The sequence below is a fragment of the Drosophila sechellia genome, chromosome X, assembly GCF_004382195.2.
Source record: "Drosophila sechellia strain sech25 chromosome X, ASM438219v1, whole genome shotgun sequence".
In the NCBI taxonomy this organism is placed as follows: Eukaryota; Metazoa; Arthropoda; class Insecta; order Diptera; family Drosophilidae; genus Drosophila; species Drosophila sechellia.
In genome coordinates this window covers 5,858,312-5,873,605 of record NC_045954.1, presented here as the reverse complement: position 1 = coordinate 5,873,605, position 15,294 = coordinate 5,858,312, and the positions used below count along the sequence as shown (strand labels likewise).

At 43.6% G+C, this 15,294-nt stretch overlaps 1 protein-coding gene across 12 annotated transcripts in view; it reads left to right on the top strand.

Annotated features, from left to right (window-relative positions):
* LOC6612310 (voltage-dependent T-type calcium channel subunit alpha-1G) overlaps positions 1–15,294 on the top strand; it is an 85,397-nt gene that overhangs the window by 45,313 nt on the left and 24,790 nt on the right. For 8 of the 12 annotated variants that reach the window (XM_032724742.1, XM_032724737.1, XM_032724743.1 and 5 more), the window contains 7 exons: positions 4,764–4,875; positions 6,194–6,425; positions 6,488–6,662; positions 8,654–8,692; positions 12,012–12,133; positions 12,367–12,521; positions 13,654–13,746. In XM_032724742.1, the coding sequence (XP_032580633.1) occupies positions 4,764–4,875; positions 6,194–6,425; positions 6,488–6,662; positions 8,654–8,692; positions 12,012–12,133; positions 12,367–12,521; positions 13,654–13,746 (928 nt within the window). The remainder of the gene's footprint in view (positions 1–4,763; positions 4,876–6,193; positions 6,426–6,487; positions 6,663–8,653; positions 8,693–12,011; positions 12,134–12,366; positions 12,522–13,653; positions 13,747–15,294) is intronic. The other 4 variants (XM_032724745.1, XM_032724744.1, XM_032724747.1 and 1 more) reach the window with 1 other exon arrangement.

Sequence of the window (15,294 nt, the reverse complement as noted above, 5' to 3'; positions counted from 1 at the left end):
GTATCCTTTCGCTGCCGACTTGTTTTCATATTTGCCGCATCCCCCCATTCATTTTCTGGGGGATAATGTGCGCCAATCAGTGGGATGTGGGATACAGTATACGGGATATGGCGGAGGCGTAGGCGGAAGGAAGAAGTTGACAACCCTGGCGATTCGATGTTGTTTATCTGCCAGTGCCAGTGGCACTCCTCCTGCTACCGCTCCAGCTCCAGCTCCAGATCCCCGCTGCTTCGTCGAGTGGCATGTGGCACATGTGCATGAAAAATCGCTTTGCATATTTCTTTCACTTCACATTTCACTTGGAGCGAAATTAAAATTGACTGACTTGGATATTTATTTATGCCCGTGGTTCTGTGTCTGAGTCTGAGTAAATTATGATAATTGAGTTTCGAACGTCAAGTCGCTTCTCCGGTGACATCGCAGTGAGTGGATTGGCATTATTTTTAGCCCGAAAGCCGCGATGATGGCTGCGATTTAGCCACTTGATGTGCCACATCCGCAACACAGCCCTCCACTCCACTCCCGTCCCATGGAGAAATCCCTTTCTTTGTGGCACAAGTACGTAATCACTCTCTCGATACTTGCCACTTAATTGTTAGCCATAAATTTTGATTTGCCCCATTGTTCGCGCTTTTCAAGCGTCGCCCCGTCCCGCCATTGTATTGTTTTCTATATCTTGCTGACATTTTATGGATTTTATTTTCAAAGTTTACGATACGATGGCGATGGCATTGCCAATGCCTCCCCCAGCGCCAATTATTATGTAGAAAGTGTGGTTGAGTCGAGTCGAGTTGAACTGTAAGCTGGGAGCCAAAGTGATTTTGTGGCTGGGCTGCGGTGCAACTTTGCCCTGGTTGCATTTTAGTTCGGTACGAGAAGCAATCAAACAGCTTTGGCTAAACTAATTTGAGTTCAACTTGATGGCGCTACCCCACTTCCACTTCCAGTTCCATATCCACATCCACTTCCGTTTCCGCTTCCGCTGGCGACGCTCGTCTCGACCGTGTCTTTGGTGACCCAGACGTGACTTCGGCTGCAGCTGAGGTCAGCGGTGCCATTTGCCAAAAAGTTAAAGCCGCCTCAGCGTCGCCAGCTGGCCTTGCGTATCAATATCGGATGGCATACGCTGCTTTCCCGTTTTTCGCATCGATGTCCATCGATGGAGCCACTCGACGAACTGTAATCAAATGGCAGCTAGGGAAAATTAATCAGTTCCCCTGGAAAATATTGGAAAATAACCTAATTACAACCAAATTATGCATTGCATGGTCACACAGTTTGCCAGCACACTTGATGCATTGTCATAAAAGCGAATACCTAAGATATTTTTCTCTGTAAGTTGACATTTGCCTTTTACAGCACGCGGTCGTCTTTGCAACTTTTCCACCCAAATTAGCAATGCAACTTTTAGCACACCCCTCATATGGGATGATGCATTTTGGGGCAGTTTCCGCCAAAGTTGTCTCCTTCGTTTTACGGCGCTTTTAGCGTGAAATGTGCACGGCGCGTGCAATGTGTCGGTTTTGGTGGTCAGGGGGTTGCCAACCAGAGGCAGCAACACCAGCTGGCTGCATCCTTGTGCGGTTGCCATTAGGAGCACACACGGCCATTCGGACACGCAGGCATCATTAGCATGGAATGCGGGGCAGCACTCGCTCCTTGGATAATGTGAAGTCGCTGCCACGCTGCCATAATTAGTTTATGACAGAGGACCAGAAGCGCGGCATGGATCCCTTCTGGCCGATGCCCATTGGCCTCGCTGACCGCCACGTGAGTACGTGCATTGTATTCATTACACAAATGTGCCTCGTCCTGTCAAATGAGCGAGGGGACGAGGAGCCAGAGGAGCCTCGGACAACAGGTCGTCGTGCTTCTGTGTTCGAATTGTTAATTTCCGCCCCTGGCTTAAGCCTTTAAAAGCAGTACTATCAGATAGTCGCAGCTTTGGAAATGTGACCCTTTCGGCTGATAAGAGCAGTGTGACCATGCTAAGCTATGTCCTTTTCCAACAGTGTATGAAGTACTTAAGTTTTCCACTTCATGTTACAAATCTCTGTACAGATGAGTAGTCAATTCAATGGCCCTCTGATGTCATAGAAGCAATTAAATTGATCGCTTCCATTGAGGAAAACTTTTTCCTTGTCGAAGCCAATTTATCTCAAGTTTTTCACTTTTACTTTTTTCATTTTATTTTTTTTTTTCCAAATGTTTGTTTTTTTTTTCATTCCGTTTGCCTCATTCGGGCTTTGGTTATTCGTTATTCGCCATTCAGTATTCAGTATTCAGCACTCTCCGTTCTTCAGCACATCGCCCCCATCCCCCCAATTCGGCATGTTCAGTCATCTTATTCGGCTTTTGCTTTTGGGGGCTCTCGTTTTTGTTTGTGGCTCTTTTAATTTGTTGCGATTTCTGCACGCTTGCATGCGTCCCCATTCCATTCCCCTGCCACCCAATCCAATCCAACCCGGCCAGCCACGCCCCCCTAATGGCAATGCCCCCTTTCCGCTGGCCGACTTTACGCTCGACTTAATTTGTTTACTGTTGGTTTGGGGCCCATCGCTGTTGCCAAATCAAAAATAATGCGCGCATAGCCGGGGACCCGACCTTCCCACCCATTTCACCACCCACGCACACACCTGACTAGGGATGAATATCATAAGGTCGATAGAATATCGATGGGTTAGACAGATATCTGATATCATCGGAACATGAATTGTGAAATTTCTATATATTAAATTATATGCTTATATGGAATTTTTCTTTGATTCCAGAGAGTTTTAATTCTCGGAGTTAAAATTTACTTTAAAAGCAGCGAGTGCACGTTATATACTTGTATGGCTATTGAATTTGGCATAAAAAAGCTCAACTTGATATAATATTTATATATCGCGCTGTATTTTTGGCATCCCTATACGAGGCCCTTTGAAGGCAAGTTGAATGAAATGAATGCGCCAGGGTCGATGTTGCTGCTACTGCTGTCGAATATTTGTGCTGCTGCAGTATTTATCCAGGCGGAGAGTGGGCGTGTTCCCCGTTCCGCCCCCTTGGGAGCACCATATTTTTTTTTTCTGGCCTGGTCGCGGCCTTTAGTGCCGTCTGGGCCTGTTCACATTTGTTTTTATGACACGGCCGCGGTCCCAAACCGAAGCGAACTGAACTGAACTGAACTGAATCCAAAACCGACCCGATCCGATCCGAACCGAACCGATTCGCTGACCCTCGACCAGCATATGCTTCAGTCTCCTCTCGCCTCCTAATGAATTGCCCGTTTTTGTGGCGACTTTTCGTCCTTACCACCCACGGATATTTTGTTTGGTTGTGCTTTTCGCTTTTCCCCCCATTTCTTTACGTTTCATTTCGGTTTTGCTGGTTTCTGGCCAGCGCAAATTGTGCGCCACGTTTTATCTTTAATTGTGCGTTAATAGCGTAAACATTTTTGCCATTTTGCGCGTGTGCTCTCGATCCTTAATTGCTCTGGCGAAAGAATGAGTCCTTGGCGCTCATTTGGCCATGCATTAAGCCGGCTCGAAATTCCCCTTCCCGCCCGTTTGTCAACTTGCTTGCCAACTTGGCCTTGCGCGAGTGTTTGTGTTTTCCAGCTCTTTTTTTCTTCCTTTTTTTTTTGAGCCTGAGGCCCGAAAACCAAAGTGCAGCTGCGAGGCTTTTAGGCGACAAGTGGCAGAAAGGACGATGTGATGGTGGAAATGGGGGATGGGGAAAAAAATTCAGCCGGTAGAGCAGTCGATTGAATTCCATTTGATGAAAGACCCAAAAAAACGTGGATCCCTAAAAGCGCATTACTTGCACTTGTATTTTGCCTATTTTTTTGATTTATAAAAGTCTAAAGAAAACAGCAATTAGTAATGGAATTTTTGTTGTTTAAATTTCTAAATTTGCTATATTTCTAGGCTTTCAATTTCCTCTTAACAAAAATTTTAAACTCCGACAAAACTTCGTTTGAGTGATTAAATTACAGAGAACTTTGCACACCCAAACGTATTTCTTGTTTCCTTACGGCTTTTAAACTTATCCCATTGTGGGTTCATCAAATTCGAGCCGAGCCACACTGCGTATGAGCAATAAACTATGGAATTTCCATGTATTAACTGCTGAAGTGATGAGTATTTAAGCAAAGGCCACACTGCGTATGAGTGTTAAACTTGAGGGCCAGAGAAAACATATAAAACCAGTAATTTACAATGTTACTTTCAGCTGAGTTGCCTGCTTGGCCAAACGCATTTAGATCGAGTGTTATGAGCTGACTGCCAACTGTCATCAATTTGCTGCATTTGCTGGTTGGTAATGGGAATGGGATTGGGATTGGGATTGGGACCGGGAATGAGCATGGGGATGGGAATCCAGAGACCAAGAGCCCCAAGCCGCCAGCCCCCAGCCTCCAGCTCCACAAAACCAAAACCGAGCGCATACCAAACGAGACCGACAAACGACAACCGCAGGAGGGGCGGGTGGAAAATGTGGGCGGTGTGGGTTGCCGGTGGCTGGCAGGCAAGTTGACAAGCACTTGAGTGCGCATTAGAGGCAACTGCAAGTTGTTATCCACCACGCCCCCTTCCGTCTCCGCCTTCGCCCTAGGCCGCTTCTTTCGCTCGACTGGCTTCGCCTTCAATCAGCGCACAAAAGTAGGCAACGACTATACTAGGAAAATTTCTCTGTTTTCCCTTTGACCTCGTCCTTGTTTGCCATTCCTTTGGTTTTGCCCTTAACTTAGATATGGACTCGCCCTCCATTTTGGCCACCTTCACATGGTTCGAGCGCGTCTCCATCCTGGTCATCCTGCTCAACTGCATCACCCTCGGCATGTATCAGCCCTGCGTGGACGACGCCTGTGTGACGAACCGCTGCAAGATCCTTCAGGTGAGTTATAGTCAATTTGTTTATATATAAATTAAAAGGCTCCCCCATTGGCGGGCTCTGATAATAACTAAGTTAAGTACATATGACAAGTAATTGGATTTGATAGTGCCAGCAATGTGTTGCAGGTGGTGTGAAAATATTTAAGTATGAACAGTGTGGAATGTACAATACCATTGCAGCATCAACTGTCTCTGTGGAATATTTTTAATTGACATAATTATGGATCCATCCCGAGGGCTTAAGGTTAATTTGATAGGAAAAATGATGTGAAAAATGTGGCGAAGGACTCGAATGGTTGGGTCTCCTTTCTTCGCTGGATATCCTTGCTCCCCAGGTGGGCCTGTCAGCATCGGTGTCACATTAAATGCCATTTATTTAAGCAATTTTTTGGCTCACTTCCTGGCTGCCACACTGATGACACCCCAACGAGGCACTTCGGCTCATTAGGCGGCACCACCGCAGATTTTCTTGTTTTTTTCCCCGCTTTTCGGGGGGAGTGGGTGGAATGGGCGCTGTGCAGTGGAGTGTTCAGTGGGGCAATTACAGTCGGAGCATAGAGAGAATCGCCGGGCTCAACGTGCGAAAATGTTTGTAAATGATATGTAAGTCGGGCGACAGTTTCGGCGGCAGCCAAGTGTAAAGTAACAGGACAGCTGGGGACAGGGGCCAGGACCTCCCGAAAAGCAGGCGACCAACACCAGTCACGACAGGATACTGGCAAGGACAAGGATGAGTTTCTTGCGGAGATGGCGATGCCGTGGATGTGGCGATGGAGGTGGCAGGAAGGACGAGACAAGACAAGACAAGAGAAGGCATCGCCAAATTGGCACACAGCACAAAGTCAAAATGACAACGACAGCCACAGTCGCAGTCAGTGACATAAGTGGGGGTTACAGCCGCCCACTCTGCCACCCTTATCCCAACTAAACATGTATATACTTACATATATATATATACATATATCCCGACCATCCCCCAAAGAACCCAAATTACTTGACACAAGACGGTGCACAAGAAAAAGATGACGACGATGATGGCAATGGCGATGATGATGATGCCGCCAAGGCAAACTCATTTCGATGTGCATGTGTGTGACGCCTGACGTGTCCTTGCCACCCCCGTCCCTCATCCACTCCGCCGTCGCCCATGAGCAGGGCTTGCTAATTTTAATTTGATCAACTGTCGTTAGTTCGTTAGGTTTATGTCATTAATCGAATGGGATTTGCGGTGCGAAAAAGCGGGTCAAATTGAAGGGCGAACAGGAAGAAGGATACATATATCAAAATATAACCACCAAATGCAACTCCATCCCTCTCAGATCTTCGACGACATCATCTTCGCCTTCTTTGCCCTGGAAATGACCATCAAGATGGTGGCCATGGGCATCTGTGGCAAGAACACCTATCTGGCGGACTCGTGGAATCGGCTGGACTTCTTCATCGTTCTGGCAGGTCTGCTGGAGTACGTGATGCATGTGGAGAATCTCAATCTAACTGCCATACGAACGATTCGAGTGCTGCGTCCGCTGCGGGCCATCAATCGAATACCCAGTAAGTGTGGAGATAGTAACTGATATAGCGAGTCCAAGTATGTGACACCTAATCCTCAACAGGCATGCGAATCCTGGTAATGCTCCTGCTGGACACCCTGCCCATGCTGGGCAATGTCCTCTTGCTCTGCTTCTTCGTGTTCTTCATCTTCGGCATTATTGGAGTCCAGCTGTGGGAGGGAATTCTGCGGCAGCGATGTAGTCTGATGCGAACCGAAGGCATGGTCTATCCCCTCACGTAAGTACAAAGTTAAAGCGAATCCCAAGCGCTCGATTCGAGAATGAAAAAGAAAACCAGGTCGTATGGGACATATAGGCCTCTGTCTGCCGGCGCCTCCGGGTCTCATACATAATCGTACATATCTAGGCATATAACATGCATATTGTACATATCGATATATATATATATATATATATATAAACCCGTATCGTGTATTCCGATTCGAACTTTCTTTTGTTGCCTTGAGTGCTTTGGTTTTTGGTTTTGTACTTTTTACTCCGCGTCATCTAAACCTAAATCGAGTCCAGACTTTGAGCTAAGTCTTTCACAACTGCCTGGCTGCTGCTTTCCCAATCCTCCCGCTGTTTGGCTTTTTTGGTTCCATGGACACAGGTTACAGGATACAAGCACATATCACCCACACAAACAACGCCATAAACGCTTTAAATAAAAACAGTTGAGATCCCGCTGTAGCTGCATCAGAATCCGATGAATTTGCAAATGAGATCCGAAAGGCCTGATGAAGTCCGTTCTGCCCACTTGGGCCTAATTCCCTTCTTTGGTCCACCGGCCAAGTCCTTGTGCCAGTTGTGGCACCAAAAAACAGTCGTCTTGTGGTCCTGACAGCAGGAAGAAGCTGGAAAAAAGACCGCACAGTGGTGCAAATCCTACCGGATGTCAATGTAATTAAACAAAAGTGAAAGATAAACAATGGATGGATAAAAAGAGCTCGAAGTTATCTGACAATTATTAATTAATTATTAATTTAAGGCAAGTCTTAGAAACAATTTCCAAAATCCGTTCATCCATACATGTCTTGAAATTTCGAATCCTTTTTGAGTGGCTGAGAGCCACAGTGCTCTCTCGTCGGCAACTGACAAAAGATTTTAAACTTGGCCAAAACAATCATTTATCATTGGCATTGTGTTTGCGTTTGTGTTTGTGCCACGGCGGCTTTATAACGTCACACGCAGAACTGAAAGGACACGCGTGCTCTCTCACCCTCACACACACACACACACGTACAAAACAGAAGGACTCACCCATACATAGACAGCGCAGGCCTTTAAAGTAGGCAACGGAATTTTTGGGTCGCTGTGCGGATTGTCCAAGAAGATTCACTTTTTTCGGTGGCTTTGTTTTCCCCGGTTTCCTTGTTTATTGTTTGTTTGTTTGCCTTTGCATGCCCAGCTGTACAAATTGTGTGTTTATACATACGATTATATGTTGTTCACAAAATAAATTTATTTTTTGCGGCTGACTTTTGCTTTGCATAATTATCGTGCAACTGGCAATTTGCAGTCGAGCGTATTTTAACATTTTTGATTTGGTTTAGCAAGTCTGGGAAATTGATTTCAATAGTAAGGCAGACATATTTTCCAGATATATGTATAAAACAGGTTCTTGTCCCATACAATTTTGATGATGGTCCTTTTATTCGGCAGTTCCCTTTTTGGCTTGAATTCATCATTTTGATTTGGTTTTTGGGCTTTTCGTTATGAACGAACTTCATTCGCACGGGCAGGAATTGTACCATACAATCAACATTTCTGTGATATTGTGAGCCTCCGAATATGCTGTATATACACCCACATCCAACCCATACAAACACAACAAACAGACACAACACACACCCACACCCACACCCTCACACGCACACTCACAACAACAGACAAGCCTGTGAGATTGGCAAACAGAGTATAGATATATATATGCATATATGTTCTTTTCCAGTTTTTCGTTTCTTCGATTTGTTGCTAAGTTGTGACAAAAAAAAGTTTATTAAAAAATGAAACCAAAACTGAACAAGAGAACAAAAATATATCCTAATTGGCAGTCAAGCATATCAAAAATCGAAAATCTGACCTCCACTTATCTCTTTATGTTTTCGAGTTTTACGTTTTCTCCCTAAAAGCAAACCCAACAAAAATAAATATCAAATACCAACAAAAGCAGATAATATGAAACAAAAACAAAAATCATACCGGGAACAAATTTTTTGTTTACAGGGTTCCTGAAGTGTACAGAGTTCGAGTCCGTGTTAACTCGTAAGATAAAATGATTTATTCCCCTCTTAACTTAACCCACACACCGACACACTCCCACACGAACACACAGTTACACACACTATTAAACCAAAGGAAGACCCGAAAGTGGACACAACAAACAGATTCTAATAGCCGTCTACTAGCTAGTCTACAACTAGATTCTGTCTATAAATACTGATATCAATGTAACTCTTCACCAATGACTTTAAATACCTATAGTCTTTCTCTAACTATGTCTGCCTTCACCAGCGCTAGCCTGCTAAGTGCTTAGACCTTTGACCTTTTTCCCAACACCCTGTGTCCCCTGATCAATGGGTACTACTACTCTACCAAAAGCTCGATATCTAAATGTCTTTTTCCTCTAATTTGGTAAAGCGCCATGGCCACTGCATCGTTTGCATAAAAGTAAATATTGAAAAATCCGTCTTATATGACCATATTTAAAATTATCAACAATTCTTCCTCAATTTCTGAGTATTTAATGTGTAGAGAATAGAATAATTCAGTGGCCACGGCGCTTTAATTAGATAGACAAAGGACTAAATACTTCACTGTCCAAGTACTTTCTACCACACTCCCACACACAAACACTACTCTAATTACCCCTCACGCTCCCACACACGTTCGATAGTCGACACACCTTATTAGTAGATGTGCATATCTATATACTCGTATTAGTTTAATATTTGGCCATACGATAATACGAAATACGACTTCCTTTAACTCTAACGTTTAACCAGCTAACTCTCTATCTGTATCTTTTCCTTTGTATATGTAATATTTGAAGATTAATGATTATACATATATACATATATATACGAAATACCAAGCTATACTAAATATCAACTAAATTAAACTAAACTAGACAACCACTAAGCATCCTGCTGTTTCCTCCGCCCAAAAAGAAAACACTATATGTATTCACTATTTTGCCCACCCTACACAACTGTACCAAAAGCAAAAGCCCCTAGTTAACCCGTCTGAGGCCACATTTTATTTGCCACCTAGTCTAACCCCTCTTCCAGTTACCATAAATATTTTTAGCCTAGACTTGATGTAAGTTTCTTTTTGTGTTTAGAGTTGTTGATGTGGCACCACTTGAACCTGATCTTAACTGCTAACTAAACCACACACACACATACACCTCTTTATGAGTATATGTATACAAATATAGAATCGGGGTCAAACGCCCCCACTGCGATCCCCCTATCAACCGTTTTGTTTATGTTGCATTTGACAAATTTTGGGTTTCATTTTGCAATTTTCTGCTTTTGTTTTTATCATTGTTTGAGGTTCTACACACAAATATATGACATGTTTTGGAAACCCCCGAAAAAAGCAAAGAATGCACACAAACAGCCGAAACAACAAGCATACCAATTAGCAACAACATACATGTTTCTCCTTTCATTTCGTGAAATTCCATAGCTAAAGGGTTATATGATCCAATTCCATTTATATTTTAACCAGATTTATAGAGACCTTATCCATCAATGCACCTTTAAGCCAATATTGTCATAGAAATAAATCTAAAAAAGAGTTAAACACATTCGCAATCAAAAAATCTAAGTGGTATTGGATAGTTTATAACTTTATTTTTAGTATATAGCTAAAGATGCTGAAGATGGGTATTTTAAAGTCGACATTCTAAATGCGCACAGTTCTGTATTTTTTTAAGTTTTTTGTTCACCAAGTTAAACAACATTTTGGGGTCCACAACACACACACTGAAAATACAGTAAAGTGGAGCACAGTGCAGTACAATATTTAGTAGAGTAGAGCGAAACACACTCACACACACAAACGTACAGCAGCACACAGGCACACTTGCCCCGCACTCTCTCACACACACACACTGTCACGCTGCTGTGTGCGCCTATGTATGTGTATCTCTTGTAAGCTGAACTCTTTTTACAGGAAAAATCATCAGTTTCTATTGCAAAGGTATTTAAAGCTGCCCCTGCTTCTTCATTCGTCCCTCTCGTTTTCGCTCTCTCCTATTCACACACACACACACACGCTCGCGCAAATCAAGTACAACAATTACACATATACACACACAAACGCATATACAAGAGCTCCATAAAGTTTTGCAAACGTTGAAGCGTGCGAATTGTTGCGAACTGTGCAAAGAAATGGTAGGAAAAAAAAATAAACAGAAAAAAGCGAGCGGGAATATTTCAAAATTCACTTGCGATGCCGCTTGCTCCTCGTCCCCCTCGACTGTCATTGCCGTGCTTGCACGTGCATATTAAACACATTTTATTGTCACACGCACACGACGACACCCTGGAACACAGGCAAGCGTACACAGGCACACACACTTTACGGTTGACACTTGGTTGAGGCAGACATTTTTTGAAGTCGCGAGTTTCCGGCGCGTCGGCCATTTTGTGGCAACATTGCGCGTTTAATTTAAATTGCTTTGGCGTTTTCATTTACTTTTTTACGAGTGTGTAGTCCTCTTCCTTTTTGCAACCTCCCTCCTCCCCCCTCTCCAGCTGTCTTACTTTGCTCTCCGCCTCCTCATTCCTTTTGTGCTTCTTGCGTTTTAGTTGGCGCTTTGTGGCTCGCTTATATCTCACTTTCTCACTTGCGGTACAGTTGTGTCTTCCTGTACTTATGCTCAGTGTCAGCAGCTTTTACTACGACTCACTCTTTCTCGCTTACTCGCTCTGTGGCTATATCCAGATCTCTCTGTGTGTGGAAGCCTACCAGTAGCTTCTTTCTTATTCCACTCGCTCTCGCTACTCGCCCTAGATAATCGCTATTGCTTCTTGCTCTTGTTACTCGCTATCGCTCACCCTCTATCTGTCTCTCTCTTGCATTGGTCAACCGTGTCTCACTCTGTTCAGTTCTGTTTAGCTTTTTTATTTTGCCTCACGTATATTGGAATTGGCATTGTCTATCTCACTCTAATTAGTTGAATGTTTTCGCGGATCAAACGCGAAGCTCAGCACAAATCAAAATTGACTTATTGATATCATTTACTTGCTTTATTTTTTGACATCTCTCTACGTAAATCTCGATGTAAATGTTTACGATACGCATTGAACATACAGATTACTTATATGGAACTACGATTACGGATTACGATTATTAATTGCTCTCTTTGTGCTCTCTCTTTATCTTTCTCTCACTCTCACTTCTTCCCTATCTCTCTATATGTCTCGATCTCTATAAATATCTCTCTCTCTCTCTGTGGTGTGAACTTCTGTTTCGTACACTTTGTTTCTTTGTGTGCTGGATGTTCTTCCGCTCTAAACTGACAATCGCATCCCATGACTCTCCTAATTCTCTGTACACATCGCACCCCTAGCCTGTCGCAGTACTACGAGTTCTCCAAAGATCAGGACTATATCTGCTCCACGCCCAACGATTCGGGGATGCATCTGTGCGGAAACTTCCCGCCGTATCGCATTGGTTCGCTGGTCTGTAATGGTAAGTCTGCCCCAATCCACACACCCATCCCTATTACCAGTCAACGTCAATTACATTAACTTTAAAGCTAAATGAAGTGCAAATTGCGCTGTAATCAAATTTGATGGCATTTTTAATTGCCCTCTCGCTGTCGCTTAATGACAGCCAGAGCCACCGAAGCAATCAGAATTACAAACAATACACTTTCCGCCCCATCGTCTCATTCTAACATCTCTTCATCCCGCAATCCGCAGAGGAGGCCAAGCTGTTCGACTTCAATGAGCCGACGAACACGTCCTGCGTCAATTGGAACCAGTACTATACCACCTGCAAGCAGAGCGGCGAGAATCCGTTCCAGGGCACGATATCCTTCGACAACATCGGCATGGCCTGGGTGGCCATATTCCTGGTGAGTAAAGTCCCCGTCCCTTCACTGCGAAATAATTAAATGTTTTATTAGAAAAAAATTAGACTATGACCTGCGTTTGTCAACCGCCAGCAATACTACTTTCTTTTTCGTCGTGTATCCAATTAGTGTTATACTTTGTTCAACAAATAGCAACAGGCGAGGAGCAGCGATTGAAACAACAAAATCTTGTATGCTAATTCGGCGTCAACTTCTGCCACGAGTAAAACTGCCAGCTCTACCAGCTTTCCCTAAACTAACAAAACAAACGCCAGCAATTTGCATCCCCATCCGTGTGGGATTCGGGGTGATAGCGATATCCCAAGTGATAGGGATGCTGATGCCGAAACTGATGCCAAAACTGATGAATGGTCACCCCAACTCGCTCCACTCGAAGTGCACTCGTCCTCCGGGGCGGGCCTTAATTGATATGCCAATTACACGGCGCACACCGCAAGCCAATCTATTGATATGCAGGTCAAATGATGTAATTAAGCCCAAATCAAGTGCACATTAGGCCATGAAACCAATAGCGGGTTATACGCGGCGGTTTTAGCGGCAGTGGCGTATTGTGCTGTATTTATTGCCCTCAGGGAGTTAAGTCTGAATGGAATTTGGACGCATTTGTAGGGATGGTTTTATTAATAATATAATTCGCATAAGCGGATAATACTACTCAAGGCAAATCAAGTTTAATCGATAGTTAATTTATGAATCATTAAAAATATCCTAGAAAAAGCGCAAGGTCAATGCGCGGGTGCCAGTGGCAACGTGTATGTAGCGCACCATTTATAATAAAAAATATTGACTTTTAGTTAAATCTTAAACTTTATGATGCGTTTAAGAACAGGTAGTCAATGGATAATTTCATACGTGTTTCATCGCTTAAATCCGCACATTACGCATACGTGACGTGGACCCGGCCAAAACGCCATCCTAATTGCTCTGCCCACAACTCCTTCCCCCCTCCCGTTTCATTTTGGCCAACAATGGCGGGGCGTGAACAATAAAACACCAGCCAGCTGCCCCGACTTTATGCCTCGTTTCTTCTTTTCATTTTCGTTGCATACTCGTACATTTATATATCTGCAGAGAGCGCACGCTAATTACGGTGAAATATTTGTTGGATTTGCAGGTCATCTCGCTGGAGGGCTGGACGGACATAATGTATTACGTGCAGGATGCGCACAGCTTTTGGGATTGGATATACTTTGTGCTGCTGATTGTGGTGAGTGTTGTTCCCTTATTTTGGCGGGGCGATTTCAGAGGGCTCAGTGGGTTAGCGGGTCAGGGGTTAGAGGCCATGGGTTCTGGCGGCCACCCACTTTGATCACGAATTGAATATTTAATTTGTAGAAGGTTTATACGGTCTCCAACTAATTGAGCTGAAGTTGCGCTGGGACCATGGTTTTTTGGGGCTTACGACGGCGGCGATGGTAGGCCGAAAGTATGGCAAAGCAATTTGGCAATGCAAATAAGTAAATTACTTTTAAACTATGACCACACACGCACAGCAGGTACTGTGCTCAGGTGGCCGACCAACAACAGTGCGGAAAGTTTGTCTACGAAAAATGCTATGAATTTCATGAAGCTAAAATCGTGTTGCAAGGCAGACACCAGACAGCAGGCACCCCGAGCCTCGAATCCCTTCCCGCCACCGTTTTCCATTTCCATTTGCCACTTTCACATTTTGCCACCCGGCGACTGTCCACTTTCGCCAGTGCCATCTTCGAGTGGACTCCAGTCTGTTGTGCTGTCATTTGCATGGCAGGATTTGTGCTCAGGTGTCCTTGGACTAATTAAAAGCCTTTATGGCTCACAGACACTCACACAAGTGGACACAGTCATAGGCACAGATACAGATACGGATAAAGTACAGGATACACAAATGCGGACGGACACACATGAGGAAATTTCATTATTTATGTTTGAAGTTTGCTTAGCCTTTCTCTCTCCTGCTCGCTCTAGCTCGTTCTGTCTCTGTCTTTGTCGCTGTTCATTTCGTGTGCAAAATGATTTTGCTCTTGTTGGCAACAACTTTTGGTATGCAAATAGTTTTCAGTTTCCTCTGGAACTCACTCCAACTCAGTTCCCCGCATTTGCTATTGGGCGCTCGCCATGGAGGGAAATTGCTTATTTAGGTTTTATGCATTTTCTGCCAAGCTCACGAGTTCCAAATTAGAAGCGCTTTCTTTGTTTTTGAAATATGTTTTCAATTTAAACTTTGCCAACGTTTCGATTTTCAGTCCTAGGAGGAAGAACTACTTGCTAGTTCTTGGAAGACGCTTAGCTCTAACTTGGCCATAAATAATCTTAGCTTATAAAGTGCTTCTTTCATCCATCTATTAAAATATAAACTACATTTTTTGCAACGCATTTAAGTAGCGAGTTTAAGTATTGATTTTTTTTTTGTCGAAAAATTTAGAATAAATAAATTTTAAATATCTCGCATTTTTGGTAAAAATATTTTTGGGAAAAATATTCCAATCCATATAAGGATCATATTTTGCAAACGGCGTTGTCGCCTATAGAGCCAAAATTAAAACGCAGTTGTAAGAGATATTCTAATTGTAAGTTTTAAAGTCATCTCAAGAAGACCAACTGGACATTACCCATTCAAGTTGAAAATTGGTATTTAAAACTTCCACCGTCGGGCCTTCCTGACAGGTAAAAGTTACCTTTATTCCTGATGATAACTTAAAGCTAAAGTTTAAAACTTCGTTTGCTCTACTCAACTCTAGGTAAGTTTTACAATAATTCGAAAGCCAGGCTTAAC